A 15,626-nucleotide genomic window follows, 5' to 3' on the forward strand; every position below is an offset into this window, starting at 1 on the left:
TGTCTAAAGTTCACGTGCTAACTCAATGATCTCTCTTTCTGGAACAGCCTCCTACTTGAGAATTCTCAACATTAGTTCATAACAATCCTTCATTCTAAAACCTATTGCTCTAACTATATTTTTTCAGTACTTTATCTCTATTGACATAAAAAACAACACTTCAATAGAGCTTTACCATGGATGCTATTTGATCGTAGTGTAAACTTGGGCATGGTCATGTTGCTCACAATCCACATGGGTTTTGCTGTGCTTCAGATGTCATCAATAGGGTTGGATGGAATCCTTGTCAATGCTTATTATCTCATTATATAACAGTTTCCTGCAAAAATAAAGCATTCAGTTTGAAACTATTATATTTTCTGTGTTGTTTTTTAATCATAGTTTTTTAGATACATGCCAGCAAAGCCACTACACAACACAACATTAAACAATACATTAATTGTACTATAAGGGTGACAAACAGTGCCGACAAACTGTTAGGGCCTACATAAAGCTGCCTCGACAGTGGAGCTTTCCTTTCAGCACCATGGAATAAAACCTTACCAATACTACTCCTGGCTGTCAGCAGAGCCTGGCAACCTGGTCTCAGAGCATTTTGTATTATTCTGTACGTAAATCCGATACACTCCATTTAGTATGATATAATTGGTATGGTATGTATTCATTTGTGGATGTCCATCACCCATTTCATATGATATGTTACGAATTACAATTGGTATTATATGTTACGAATTTGCAAAGCGTAAAATATGTAGCTAAAAAGTAGTAAGTAGTTAAAGTTGTTAATTTGCTAAAATGCTAAAGTTATCCGTGATGACATTTGAGCTATCAACCTTTGGGTTGCAGACGTTCTCGTTATACGCCCTCCCATCCACCCCGACCTAAGTAACCATTTGTCTTATGTAACCATACAAACCAAACATATCATACTAATTTGAGTGTCCCGGACTTACGTTTCTGAGATCAGGCTGAGCCTCGTCTGGCAGCAAAACAGTTTATTCAGCCTCATTTACTGCATTTAAAAACAACATAGCTAATACGGTATGGCTGACTTGCTTAAATATATATGGTTTCTACTGATTCCTTGTGGATTTGTGTAACTCGATTAGAACTGCATTCTCCTTCAATAATAACGAATGCTGACATGAGTTTTGACTTTTGAACTATACACAAATATTATTGCATTTATGTTCAGTAAATTCATAATGCTGTTTTTATCATTAGCAAACAAGCTGTGACGAGGTAGGCCTATCAGGTGGCCAGCTCTAGGAAGAGTCTTGGTGGTTGCAAACTTCTTCCATTTAAGAATGATAGAAGCCACTGTGTTCTTGGGGACCTTCCATGCTGCAGACATTTTTTGGTACCCTTCCCCAGATCTGTGCCTCGACACATCCTGTCTCGGAGCTCTACTGACAATTCCTTCCACCTCATGGCTTGGTTTTTGCTCTGACATGCACCGTCAACAGTGGGACCTTATATAGACAGGTGTGTGCCTTTCCAAATCATGTCCGATCAATTGAATTTACCACAACTCTAATCAAGTTGTAGAAACATGTCAAGGATGATCAATGGAAACAGGATGCACCTGAGCTCAATTTTGAGTCTCATAGCAAAAGGTCTGAATACTTATGTAAATAAGGTATTTCTGTTTTTTTATATTGAATAAATATGCAAAAATGTCAAAAAAACCTGTTTTCACTTTGTCATTATGGGGTATTTAATCTATTTTAGAATAAGGTTGTAACGTAACAAAATGTGGGAAAAGGGAAGGGGTCTGAATAGTTTCCGAATGTACCGCAATCAGACAAATAAAGCTCTTACAATATTCAATGACGACAATTCTCTAAAACTGGCTATAGGCTACATGTGCACCACCAATCAGAACATTTGGCTAAGTTCTGAGGGGGAGAGGGAGCAAATTATTATGGTGAGACACACAGGCTACTAACCGCCTACTACACAGCATACACTTAGTATTACTTTCTTAGCTACAGTATACATATCTCCCTGGCATATTACATAATTTATGCAGCAATATACAAGACATATTTTTGGACTCACCGTTGTTGTGCTGTGCTCACATGACCAGGAAGGTGGAGCAGCGGTCCCTCTTGTGGGTAAACTTTGTCATCATCAAACCTTTTTCATGAAAGTCTGCTATTCTCTGGATGAAGTCATGCTGGATTGACAGCATGGCCAATATATTCAACCTTTTCTGGCCCATGGTGTTGCATGTGAATGTTTATCCTTTTAAGCTTGGAAATGAGACCCTTTCAGACAGATGTTTTCAATCATTAAACCCAGACTTGGACCACACACCCTCTCCACTGAATAGCAGTCAGGGGAAGCAAAATAGGGATTGCTTTGTGACACTTGCAGTTACCCACTGATTCCTTCCAAACCACTCATTGTTGAATTTGTGATTTCTGACTTGTGTAATGTTTATCTCCAATGGCCGATGCGCACCGAGACATTTTATCTATAATTTATCTTCATATGATAAGGATTGAAAAGGATTTGCCAGTAAATTGTCAATGTGATTCATGATGATGATGATTGCTTGTCTAGCTAGCTAGCACGCTAGCTAAGATTTTGAAAGTATGATGTTGACATGATCAGTCAAATCAAATCTACGGTATAACGTCTTTTGACGTCATTTTATCTGTGGCCAATGACCTTGAGCCTTCTTGGACGGCATTTTACTGTAAATCTATGGCAGCACCCAAGGGGGCTTGAACTGCCTAGCTCTCCCTGTAAATTCTGCGGTGACGTAGTGTCTGTATTATGAGTGACAGAATCACAGCACAACTAGAGAAGATTACCAATGCCTACGCTCTGTGCTTTCTTTCGCTGGCTGCCGCTCCTTCACAGAAAGCGTTGAGCTAGGCTGAAACACCTGCATTTTGGAGCTGCCTTACTCAAGAAAGAGACCATGTTTGTCAGAGTTTGGAGCACTTCCTGCATGGCGACGTTTAACTGGGCAAGCTGCTGCTGGTGCTGGTTGTGGCACTGGGAAACTCCTGCTGCATCCATTTTCGTTTGGTGTGTGATTCTGTGACACGTACTGAGTATATGAAGAGGCAGGACGCATACACAGGAATTAACAAGGTCAAGGTTTACTTAACAATGACAAAAAGAAATAACAAAGAGTAAACGACACGATGCTAAACAATCACACACAACATCACACAGAACAGACCAGGGCTAAATAGGGGTGGTGATGAGATGATGAGGTGCAGGTGCACTGGAGGTGATTAGGGTGACCACTTTAATTTTTCCAAATTTTGTTACATTACAGCCTTTTTCTAAAATGTATTAAATAGATTTTTCCCCTCATCAATCTACACACAATACCCCATAATTGTCACGGATTCTGCCGAGGCTGCTCCTCCTCCTTGTTCGGGCAGGCTTCGGCGTTCGTCGTCCCCGGAGTACTAGCTGCCACCGTTGAATGTTTCTATGTTTGATTGCTTTTGTCTGTCTATTGCACCTGTGTCCGTTTGTGTCTGATTATGTGTTCTATAAGTTGCCTGTTTTGTATTGGTTAGGTTGTGTGTTGTTTTCGCATGTCAGTTAGTGCTGCGTGTTTGCTCAGTTTGTTGTTTTGGAGTTTATGCACGGTTTGCGTAATCGCTCGCCTCTGTGTGTTTTTGAGGCCGTTTATTATATTTTTGCCTAGTGGTTAACTAGTAAACTTTGTTGGACTAAGCTTCGGTGTCCTGCGCCTGACTTCCACACCACACTTACATCAGCCCTTGACAGAACAACACACCATTATGGAGTCAGCAGGAGCAGCGGCGGCGCCCAAGTCGCTGGAGGATCGGATCAGCGACCAAGACCCCATGATCCGGCAACTTGGGGCCGCCATGAACGAGGTGTCCAACACTCTACGCCGGTTGGTTACGGGAGAGGTGCCCACGCCTTCGCACACCTTACCGTCACCATCGGCCAGTCCTCCTCTCCCAGCACCGGAACCCAGTGGCATTCGGCTCTCGCTCCCGAGGGCATATGATGGTTCTGCAGCCGGGTGTCAGGGGTTCCTCCTGCAGGTGGAACTATACCTGGCCACCATACACCGGTGCCCTCGGGATACGAGAGCGTCTCCGCCCTCATCTCCTGTCTATCCGGCAAGGCGTTGGAGTGGGCCAACGCCGAATGGAGGGGAATAGACGCCGCTACCATCACCTACGCGGAGTTCTCCCGCCGCTTCAGGGCTGTGTTCGATCATCCACCTGAGGGGAAGGCGGCGGGGGAGCGTCTGTTCCACATCAGCCCTTGACAATAATGACAAAGCAAAAACTGGTTTTTAGAAATGTTTGTATTCAGACCCTTTACTCAGTACTTTGTTGAAGCACCTTCAACAGCGATTTCAGCCTTGAGTCTTCTTGGGTATGACGCTACAAGCTTGGCACACCTGTATTTGGGGAGTTTCTCCCGTTCTTCTCTGTAGATCCTCTCAAGCTCTGTCAGGTTGGATGGGGAGCGTAGCTGCACAGCTATTTTCAGGTCTCTCCAGAGATGTTCGATCGGGTTCAAGTCCGGGCTCTGGCTGGGCCACTCAAGGACATTCAGAGACTTGTCCCGAAGCCACGCCTGCGTTGTCTTGGCTGTGTGCTTAGGGTTGTTGTCCTGTTGGAAGGTGAACCTTCACCCCAGTCTGAGGTCCTGAGCACTATGGAGCAAGATTTAATCAAGGATCTCTCTGTACTTTGCTCCGTTCATCTTTCCCTCTATCCCGACTAGTATCCTTGTCCCTGCAGCTGAAAAACATCCCCACAGCATGATGCTGCCACCACCATCCTTTTCCGCCAGAAGTGATGCTTGGCATTCAGGCCAAAGAGTTCAATATTGGTTTCTTCAGACCAGAGAATCTTGTTTCTCATGGTCTGAGAGTCCTTTAGGTGCCTTTTGGCAAACTCCAAGCGTGATGTCATGTGCCTTTTACTAAGGAGTGGCTGCCGTCTGGCCACTATACCATAAAGGCCTGATTGCTGGAGAAGGACCTTAGTCACCTCCCTGACCAAGGCCCTTCTCCCCCGATTGCTTAGTTTGGCCGGGCGGCCAGCTCTAGGAAGTATTTTTTTTTGTAATAAATTTGCAAACATTTCTAAAAATCTGTTGTCGCTTTGTCATTATGGGGTATTGTGTGTAGTCTGATGAGGAATTACTTTAATTTAATCCATTTTTTAGAGCAAGGCTGTAATGTAACATCATGTGGAAAAAGTCAAGGGGTCTGAATTCTTTCCGAATGCACTGTAAATACCAAATACTTCCAAGTTTACTACAGTGCAATATAAAAGTGGGAAAATTTCACAATTAAGACAAGCACACAACTCAGAGTGAAGTTTATTTAATAAAAAATCAAGCAGTAATAATTTGTAGCTCAAACCGTTGAGATATTAGAGACGTTTTGTGAGAAGAACCGTTTTCAGGATCCGCCCTGGTCTCACAAACACTGCTCTAGCTCAGCCCCTGTTAATCACACAGGCTAATGGTTGGTTTCAGAGGATGCAGAATAAATAGACAAATACAATGTAGCTCAAACACACAATGTTTAAAAGGGGTTGGAAGCACTAAATCACAGCGATGATACCGTGGGATTCAAGGCGTTTTGAACATTTGAACCCAAACTCTTTCTTCAACACAGAGTCGGCATCACAGCCAGTAAACCAGAGGGCACTGGATGGAGCAATGTCTCAATGTGCAGGGATTGACCTTAAGGATTGTCCAATTTCCTTGGGCAAGTGAACTGAGCAGTTGTGCAAGTTAAGCCTGCTCTGATGTAGCCCAACTGCTCTGAGGTAGCCCAACTGCTCTGATGTAGCCCCACTGCTCTGATGTAGCCCCACTGCTCTGATGTAGCCCCACTGCTCTGATGTAGCCCCACTGCTCTGATGTAGCCCCACTGCTCTGATGTAGCCCCACTGCTCTGTAGCCCCACTGCTCTGATGTAGCCCCACTGCTCTGATGTAGTCCCACTGCTCTGATGTAGCCCCACTGCTCTGAGGTAGCCCCACTGCTCTGATGTAGCCCCACTGCTCTGAGGTAGCCCCACTGCTCTGAGGTAGCCCCACTGCTCTGAGGTAGCCCCACTGCTCTGATGTAGCCCCACTGCTCTGATGTAGCCCCACTGCTCTGATGTAGCCCCACTGCTCTGAGGTAAAAACAAGCCAACTGAAACTCAATCCACTAGTCCTAACCTAAAACTGATCTTTCTGGTTCCTCTCCTTTGGTTAAGTGAAAAACAGACAATTTATGGCAGTCGGGCTAGTTGAGCCTGTTCTGAACATAACAACCAAAATACATGATTCCTCCCCTATGTGTAGGTGAAAGGCTGACAGTATATGGCACTTCTGAGTGCAAATAGCTCATTTACATTTCCGGGCATGTGATCAAATCTTCGGGTAAGCAAAAAAATACTCCTGACATGCCCGATGGGCAAGTGCCTTTCAGACTTCAATGTATATCCCTGATGTGCATGTGTATGAAGCAGGTGACCTACGACCTGGGTCGTCTAAAGGTCTGGCTTCACCATGCAGTGCTCACATTAATCATAATAATAGTAAGAAATAATAATTTATTGAACTTATATGGCACTTTCATGACAAAATAGAAATTCAAAGTGCTCGAAAAGCAAAAAACTAACAAACAGAAACAACAAATGATAAAACATTACCCTCTCCTGTACAGCTGTCTGAGGGGTTATAATCCTAGTTGTTCCTCTCCTGTACAGCTGTCTGAGGGGTTGTAATCCTAGTTGATCCTCTCCTGTACAGCTGTCTGAGGGGTTGTAATCCTAGTTGACCCTCTCCTGTACAGCTGTCTGAGGGGTTGTAATCCTAGTTGATCCTCTCCTGTACAGCTGTCTGAGGGGCTGTAATCCTAGTTGACCCTCTCCTGTACAGCTGTCTGAGGGGTTGTAATCCTAGTTGATCCTCTCCTGTACAGCTGTCTGAGGGGTTGTAATCCTAGTTGATCCTCTCCTGTACAGCTGTCTGAGGGGTTGTAATCCTAGTTGACCCTCTCCTGTACAGCTGTCTGAGGGGTTGTAATCCTAGTTGATCCTCTCCTGTACAGCTGTCTGAGGGGTTGTAATCCTAGTTGACCCTCTCCTGTACAGCTGTCTGAGGGGTTGTAATCCTAGTTGATCCTCTCCTGTACAGCTGTCTGAGGGGTTGTAATGCTAGTTTTAATGCTGATCTAAGATCATATTTTACAAAGTCAAATTTATCTTTTGAGTCTCACAGCCATTTGCCACTGGAGAATTGAGACAAAGTTCTCACATGTTGTTACAGTGACCAGACGTTTTGTTCGCCAGACTATTATATTCTAAAATGTATTTGTGTATTTAGTCCTTTCATGGTAATGCTTTCTTTCAGCACTTTATCTATGTTAATATTGTCATTCCTTGATTCACACCACGTCAACGATAGAGCCTCCTAGAGGCTGTCTAAACACTTTGGGTGGTCTCCAGGTCTGGCTTCACCATGCAGTGCACACTTTCATAATAATTAGTAATGGGCACCAATATCGATATGAGCAAGGCATGTCGTAATATCGATTGATCCTCACTGTTAACCTACACTAATATGTAAAATAGCCTGGTCATGTTGCTCACAATGCACATTGGTTTTGTTATTTTTCAGTGAATGCAATCCTTGTCATAGCTCATCATCTCTGATATTACATCATGATCATAGCCCGATCAACAATGTTTTTTTTGTTTTTTTTTAACAGTGCTGTGTGAACTTAAATATTGAAATTTGCCTTTGCAACACAAATAGCTGAGTTGATTACACAACGGAGTATAGTTTTCTGACACCCACAACTTCAGAATTCTCTGTTGGCTTAAATTACGTCTCATTAACATATTTCCCAGTGTGCCATCACTCAAACAACAACCAACCCTGGTCACTGATGATGTCCTACGTAGGGTCGTAATTCGTTGAAGTTAAATAAAAAACAAATAGATTTGTTTCCTTCCCCGTTTCGGCAGCTTGCCGGAATCTCCATCAGACACGCTGTCTTCTAACCAGTGATGTTAAAATCTTTCCAGTTTCCGCATACAACCTGATTTCTCCCCCAATAGATATGAGTGATCAAAACTACACCGTTTTAGGCTCATATGCAGTTCATAACGTGTTAGTTTAAAAAAATACAAGTCATCTGATTACTATTGTTTCACATGTATGTGTAGATAGCACATTTTAGGTTTTCAATGATTATTGATTTGGACAGTTCAAAACTGTGTTTTGACATTGGGCTATTTATCCAAAGTTTTTAATAACAGGAAGCAGCGACAGCATAATTTTTGACTTATTTTTTAAGAATATATATGGAAGTTTCAACATTAATTTCCAATTGTATTCTATTTAATCAGGGAAAAAACTGCTGAATGAGTCCAGAAACATGCTGTGCTATTATTTTTTTTGATGATATACCAGAAATCGTGAAAACAGGAAGCCATCATTGCTTTCAAAGCTGTGTGCAGGGCTATAAAAGCACAAAGTCCTGCAAGGGGACAATTGAAGTCTGGTGTACAACCAAACGTATACTGTAGATCTACAGAGACATCATGAGAGCCACTGCAGCCGTCCTACTGGTCCACTGTCTCCTGGCCATCAGTCATGGTAAGTTAACCATCATCTGAAGCATGCTTGCTCAACTTGGAATTGATCAAATTTGCTCCATAATTTTCCTTGGTGTATTCTACTGGATTGTAAACTGTCATGGTCAAAACATATTGATACAACAGTAGCTAAGATGGGGAGAAGTATGTCCATAATAAAGGGCTGCTCTACCTTCTTAACAGCACTATCAACAAGGCAGGTCCTACAGGCCCTAGTTTTGTCACACCTGGTCTACTGTTCAGTCATGTGGTCAGGTGCCACAAAAAAGGATTTAGGAAAACTGCAATTGGCTCAGAACAGGGCAGCACGGCTGGCCCTTGGATGTACATAGAGAGCTAATATTAATAATATGCATGTCGATCTCTCCTGGCTCAAAGTGGAGGAGAGATTGACTTCATCACTACTTGTGTTTATGAGAGGTGTGTTGACATGTTGGGTGCACCGAGCTGTCTGTTTGAACTACTGGCGCACAGCTCGGTCACCCATGCATACCCCACAAGACATGCCACCAGAGGTCTCGTCACAGTCCCCAAGTCCAGAACAGACTATGGGAGGCGCACAGTACTACATAGAGCCATGACTATAATAATAATAATAATAATTAGTTATTTAGCAGACGCTCTTATCCAGAGCGACTTACAGGAGCAATTAGGGTTAAGTGCCTTGCTCAAGGGCACATCGACAGATTTTTCACCTAGTCGGCTTGGGGATTAGAACCAGCGACCTTTCGGTTACTGGCACAACGCTCTTAACCACTAAGCTACCTGCCGCCCCATGGGCTACCTGCCGCCCCACCTGCAGCTACATGGAACTCTATTCCACATCAAGTAACTGATGCAAGTAGTAAAATTAGATTTAAAAAACAGATAAGAAAACACCTTATGGACTGTGAAGCAACACAAACATAGGCGAAGACACATGCATGCACACACACGATAACATACGCACTATAGACACACGTACACATGGATTTTTGTACTGTAGATACAGTGAGGGAATTAAGTATTTGATCCCCTGCTGATTTTGTACGTTTGCCCACTGACAAAGACATGATCAGTCTATAATTTTTAATGGTAGGTTTATTTGAACAGTGAGAGACAGAATAATAACAAAAATATCCAGAAAAACGCATATGAAAAATGTTATAAATTGATTTGCATTTGAATGAGGGAAATAAGTATTTGACCCCCTCTCAATCTGAAAGATTTCTGGCTCCCAGGTGTCTTTTATACAGGTAACGAGCTGAGATTAGGAGCACACTCTTAAAGGGAGTGCTCATAATCTCAGTTTGTTACCTGTATAAATGATACCTGTCCACAGAAGCGTTCAATCAATCAGATTCCAAACTCTCCACCATGGCCAAGACCAAAGAGCTCTCCAAGGATGTCAGGGACAAGATTGTAGACTTACACAAGGCTGGAATGGGCTACAAGACCATCGCCAAGCAGCTTGGTGAGAAGGTGACAACAGTTGGTGCGATTATTCGCAAATGGAAGAAACACAAAAGACCTGTCAATCTCCCTCGGCCTGGGGCTCCATAAAGGATCTCACCTCGTGGAGTTGCAATGATCATGAGAACGGTGATGAATCAGCCCAGAACTACATGGGAGGATCTTGTCAATGATCTCAAGGCAGCTGGGACCATAGTCACCAAGAAAACAATTGGTAACACACTACGCCGTGAAGGACTGAAATCCTGCAGCGCCCGCAAGGTCCCCCTGCTCAAGAAAGCACATATACAGGCCCGTCTGAAGTTTGCCAATGAACATCTGAATGATTCAGAGGAGAACTGGGTGAAAGTGTTGTGGTCAGATGAGACCAAAATCGAGCTCTTTGGCATCAACTCAACTCGCCGTGTTTGGAGGAGGAGGAATGCTGCCTATGACCCCAAGAACACCATCCCCACCGTCAAACATGGAGATGGAAACATTATGCTTTGGGGGTGTTTTTCTGCTAAGGATACAGGACAACTTCACCGCATCAAAGGGACGATGGATGGGGCCATGTACCGTCAAATTTTGGGTGAGAACCTCCTTCCCTCAGCCAGGGCATTGAAAATGGGTCATGGATGGGTATTCCAGCATGACATTGACCCAAAACACACAGCCAAGGCAACAAAGGAGTGGCTCAAGAAGAAGCACATTAAGGTCCTGGAGTGGCCTAGTCAGTCTCCAGACCTTAATCACATAGAATATATGTGGAGGGAGCTGAAGGTTAGAGTTGCCAAAGGTCAGTGTCACGTTCGTTGATGAACGGGTCAGACCAAGGTGCAACGTGATATGCATACATGTTTATTTGAACCAAATAAACAACGACAAAACAACAAACAAAACGTGAAGTCCAAGGTACACAAACAACATACCTAACACGGAACAAGATCCCACAACCCACTAGTGCCAATTAGGCTGCCTAAGTATGGGCCCCAATCAGAGACAACGAGCGACAGCTGCCTCTGATTGGGAACCACACCGGCCAACATAGAAATACACATACTAGAATATAAACATAGAACTACACAACATAGAATATACACACCCTGACTCCACAAATAGGAGTCTCCAGAGTCAGGGCGTGACAGTCAGCCTCGAAACCTTAATGAATTGGAGAAGATCTGCAAAGAGGAGTGGGCCGTGCCGGACTGGACACACGCACCACTGGCTTGGTGCGAGGGGCAGGAACAGGCCGGGCCGGGCTGGCGACGCGCACCACTGGCTTGGTGCGAGGGACAGGAACAGGCCGGACCGGGCTGGCGACGCACACCACTGGCTTGGTGCGAGGGGCAGGAACAGGCCGGGCCGGGCTGGCAATGTGCACCACTATCTTGGTGCGAGGGGCAGGAACAGGCCGGACCGGGCTGGCGACGCGCACCACTGGCTTGGTGCGAGGGGCAGGAACAGGCCGGGCCGGGCTTGCGACGCGCACCACTGGTTTGGTGCGAGGGACAGGAACATTCCGGACCGGGCTGGCGACGCGCACAACTTGCTTGGTGCGAGGAGCGGGACTGGGTTCCTTTATTCACCCCCGCTCCTTCTGCTGCCTAACCAGCTCCTCTCGCCGTGCCTCTACACTTTCCTTCTCCCTTTTAGCCTCCTGTAGCCTCGTCATCCACCCCATGTGCCCCCCCCCAAAAAAAAAGTATTGGGGTTGCCTCTCGGGTCTCCGTCGTCGGCACGGTTGGCGCCGTTTCACCTCTCCTGCCTGGGCATCTACCTTCGCCCATGGCCCTTTCCCCGCAAATATCTCCTCCCATGACCACCATTTGCCCACCTGTGACGTGGCTATTCGCTCTTCCTAGGCACGCTGCTTGGTCCTCGTTTGTTGGGATCTTCTGTCACGTTCGTTTATGAACGGGTCAGACCAAGGCGCAGCGTGATATGCATACATGTTTATTTGAACCAAATAAACAACGACAAAACAACAAACAAAACGTGAAGTCCAAGGTACACAAACAACATACCTAACACGGAACAAGATCCCACAACCCACTAGTACCAATAGGCTGCCTAAGTATGGTACCCAATCAGAGACAACGAGCGACAGCTGCCTCTGATTGGGAACCACACCGGCCAACATAAAAATACACATACTAGAATATAAACATAGAACTACACAACATAGAATATACACACCCCGACTCCACAAATAGGAGTCCCCAGACTCAGGGCGTGACAGTCAGCCTCGAAACCTTAATGAATTGGAGAAGATCTGCAAAGAGGAGTGGGACAAAATCCCTCCTGAGATGTGTGTAAACCTGGTGGCCAACTACAAGAAACGTCTGACCTCTGTGATTGCCAACAAGGGTTTTGCCACCAAGTACTAAGTCATGTTTTGCAGGGGGGTCAAATACTTATTTTGCTAATTAAAATGCAAATCAATTTATAACATTTTTGACATACGTTTTTTTCTGGATTTTTTTGTTGTTATTCTGTCTCTCACTGTTCAAATAAACCTACCATTAAAATTATAGACTGATCATGTATTTGTCAGTGGGCAAACATACAAAATCAGCAGGGGATCAAATACTTAATTCCCTCACTGTATGTGGTAGTGGTGGAGTAGGGGCCTGAGGGCACACAGTATGTTGTGAAATCTGTGAATGTATTGTAATGTTTTTTAAATTGTATGAACTATCTTAATTTTGCTGGACCCCAGGAAGAGTAGCTGCTGCCTTGGCAGGAACTAATGGGGATCCATAATAAAGCCCAGGAAGAGTAACTGCTGCCTTGGCAGGAACTAATGGGGACCCATAATAAATACAAATACAAATACTCATATGTCTTTGTCTCTATAGCATGGGACTGTCAGGAGGTAGTAAACATCAAGAATCTGATGCAGATCGATGCAGGACTGGGACAAGTGGTTGCAACGGACACAAGTCAAATCCCCTACTACCTGGTAGGTGATGAATGGATCCGCCTGCCTGGTTCCCTGAAGCATATCACTGTGGGACCAGCAGGGATCTGGGGTGTCAACAAGGGAGATTCAATCTACAAGTATGTGGCCGGTAACTGGGTGCAAGCTGCAGGTAAGTAGAGGGCATTGCTCAATATTTATCCATAGGACACCTACTTTCAGTGGCGGAAAAAGTACTCAATTGTCATACTTGAGTAAAATTAAAGATACCTTAATAGAAAATGACTCAAGTAAAACTGAAAGTCACCCAGTAAAATACTACTTGATCAAAAGTCTAAAAGTATTTGGTTTTAAATATACTTAAGTATCAAAACAAAATGGAATTATTAATATGTACTTCAGTATCAAAAGTAAAAGTAAAAGTATAAACCATTTCAAAGTCCTTATATTAAGCAAACCAAACGGCACAATTTTCATTTTTTTTTTTTTTTGACGGATAGCCAGGGGCACACTCCAACACTCAGACATAATTTACAAAGGAAGCATTTGTGTTTAGTGAGTCCGCCAGATCAGAGGCAGTAGGGATGACCAGGGATGTTCTCTTGATAAGCGTGTGAATTTGACAATTTTCCTGACAAAATGTAACAAGTACTTTTGGGTGTCAGGGAAAATGTATGGAATAAAAAGTACATTATTTTATTTAAAAGTAAAAGCTTTGCAAAATATAAATATTAAAGTATAGTACAGATACCCCAAAAAACGACTTAAGTACTTTACACCACTGTCTACTTCTTATCTTTCCTGATACCATCACGGTGTTGAAACATGATTCATTGTTTTCTTGTCTGTCTTTGTGGTCTTCAGGCCTTCTGAAGCAGGTGGATGCTGGGGGTAACCAGTTTATTGTGGGGGCCAACATGAACGATACTCCGTACTGTCTGACAAGTAGTGCCACAGTTGGCTACAAAGGTCCAGGCTCACCCCTTCCATGGACAGGATTGCCAGGAAGTGTGAAGTACTACAGTTGTGGACCCTTTGGGTGCTGGGCAGTCAACAAGAATGATGATATCTACTTAATGAGTGTAAGATCTGGGAAAGAGTGTGAGATCTGGAGTAGAGTAGTATAGTGTGGAGAGTCTGTTATTTTACAACTGTAGTATTATAACTGTAGAAATGGTCCTAAAACCCTGATTGTATCTGTTTGTTTCCAGCTGAATCAAGACTGCCAAGACAAGGGGTGGAGTCACATTGGCGGCAAGCTTTCCATGATTGAGGTGGCAACTGATGGTAGTGTCTTTGGGGTCAACTCTGTGGGTGATGTTTATACCAGGTAAGGTTGCTACTGAGCTATATGTATAGTTCCACCCTTTTCACCCTCAACATGATTAACTTAAAAATGACTTGTAATAATAATCAAATCTAAACTTACATAATAGACTTATGAAGGAATGTGAAGACAGTGTACTGTAAAATATGTAGAAGTTCGATCTCCTTTAAAGCTACAGTTTGGGATAAAAAAAACTACTAAATTGACACCCCGCCACTTGTTTTAGTAAACAGATGAGGGATGGGACAGGAGAAATGTAGCCACTCTCTAATTCATAGATGGATCAATAGATGTAAGGACAGACAGATGAGAACAAAATGATTTTTCATTTAAACATGTTTTGTAAAGCTATACATTGTTTGTTTACAATAGCATTGTTTACAACCAATTTAGTAAAATGTTACATGTTTTCTTCTGATGCAGTTGTATTAAGCTCATGAGTCATTTATAAGTTATATTCTTCAACAATCAATGGCTATATACAATTAATAAAGTTCAACCATTTTTGTTCTTTAAAAAAAAAAAAGGGATGAGCTTTAAACATGTGAACCCCACCTCTTTCTTCAACACAGAGACGGCATCACAGCCAGTAAACCAGAGGGCACTGGATGGAGCAATGTCCCAATGTGCTTGCGGATTAAGCACGTGACCTACGACCTGGGCCGTCTTTGGGTCGTCTCCAAGTCTGGTGTCACCATGGTGTGCAAACGTTAGCCTCTCCTCTGCATCTGAAGGCCGATCAGGATCTGTCTAAAGTTCACTTGCTAACTCAATGATCTCTCTTTCTGGAACAGCCTTCTACTTGAGAATTTTCAACATTAGTTCATAAGAATCCTTCATTTTAAAACCTATTGCTCTAACTATATTTTTTCAGTACTTTATCTCTGTCAATAGTAAACACTGATCTTATTGACATAATTTAAAAAAAAATAATGAATGAAGATTTTTCTCACATAAAATTGATAAGCAACAGCATTAAAAAAGTATCTTTGTTTTGATCACTCCTTGATTAACACTTCAATAGAGCTTTGCCATGGATGCTATTTGATCGTAGTGTAAACTTGGGCACGGTCATGTTGCTCACAATCCACAAGGGTTTTGCTGTGCTTCAGAGTTCATCAATAGGGTTGGATGGAATCCTTGTCAATGCTTATTATCTCATTATATAACAGTTTCCCGCAAAAATAAAGCATTCAGTTTGAAACTATTATATTTTCTGTGTTGTTTTTTAATCATAATTTTTTAGATACATGCCAGCAAAGCCACTACACAACACAACATTAAACAATACATTAATTGTACTATAAGGGTGACAA

General features: G+C 43.2%; 1 protein-coding gene and 1 long non-coding RNA gene across 3 annotated transcripts in view; one reads left to right on the top strand and one right to left on the bottom strand.

Moving 5' to 3' along the window:
* Positions 1 to 15,626, bottom strand: part of LOC311140602 — a 252,498-nt gene that overhangs the window by 158,970 nt on the left and 77,902 nt on the right. The window lies entirely within an intron of this gene.
* Positions 8,533 to 15,517, top strand: LOC311140600 (fish-egg lectin-like). Its single transcript, XM_084175728.1, has 5 exons — positions 8,533 to 8,630; positions 12,922 to 13,155; positions 13,848 to 14,065; positions 14,195 to 14,313; positions 14,883 to 15,517. The coding sequence occupies exons 1-5, from the start codon at positions 8,576 to 8,578 to the stop codon at positions 15,022 to 15,024; spliced, it is 768 nt and encodes a 255-aa protein (XP_084031854.1). The 5' UTR covers positions 8,533 to 8,575; the 3' UTR covers positions 15,025 to 15,517.

This window comes from Coregonus lavaretus, assembly GCF_964263955.1.
Source record: "Coregonus lavaretus genome assembly, chromosome: 13".
In the NCBI taxonomy this organism is placed as follows: domain Eukaryota; kingdom Metazoa; phylum Chordata; class Actinopteri; order Salmoniformes; family Salmonidae; genus Coregonus; species Coregonus lavaretus.

What these genes read in the sequence shown, in the direction of transcription:
- LOC311140600 (XM_084175728.1), top strand. Translation starts at nt 8,576, where the DNA reads ATGAGAGCCACTGCAGCCGTCCTACTGGTCCACTGTCTCCTGGCCATC. An exon ending in TCTCCTGGCCATCAGTCATG is followed by an intron (nt 8,631 to 12,921) that starts GTAAGTTAACCA and finishes TTGTCTCTATAG; the next exon opens with CATGGGACTGTCAGGAGGTA. An exon ending in TAACTGGGTGCAAGCTGCAG is followed by an intron (nt 13,156 to 13,847) that starts GTAAGTAGAGGG and finishes TGTGGTCTTCAG; the next exon opens with GCCTTCTGAAGCAGGTGGAT.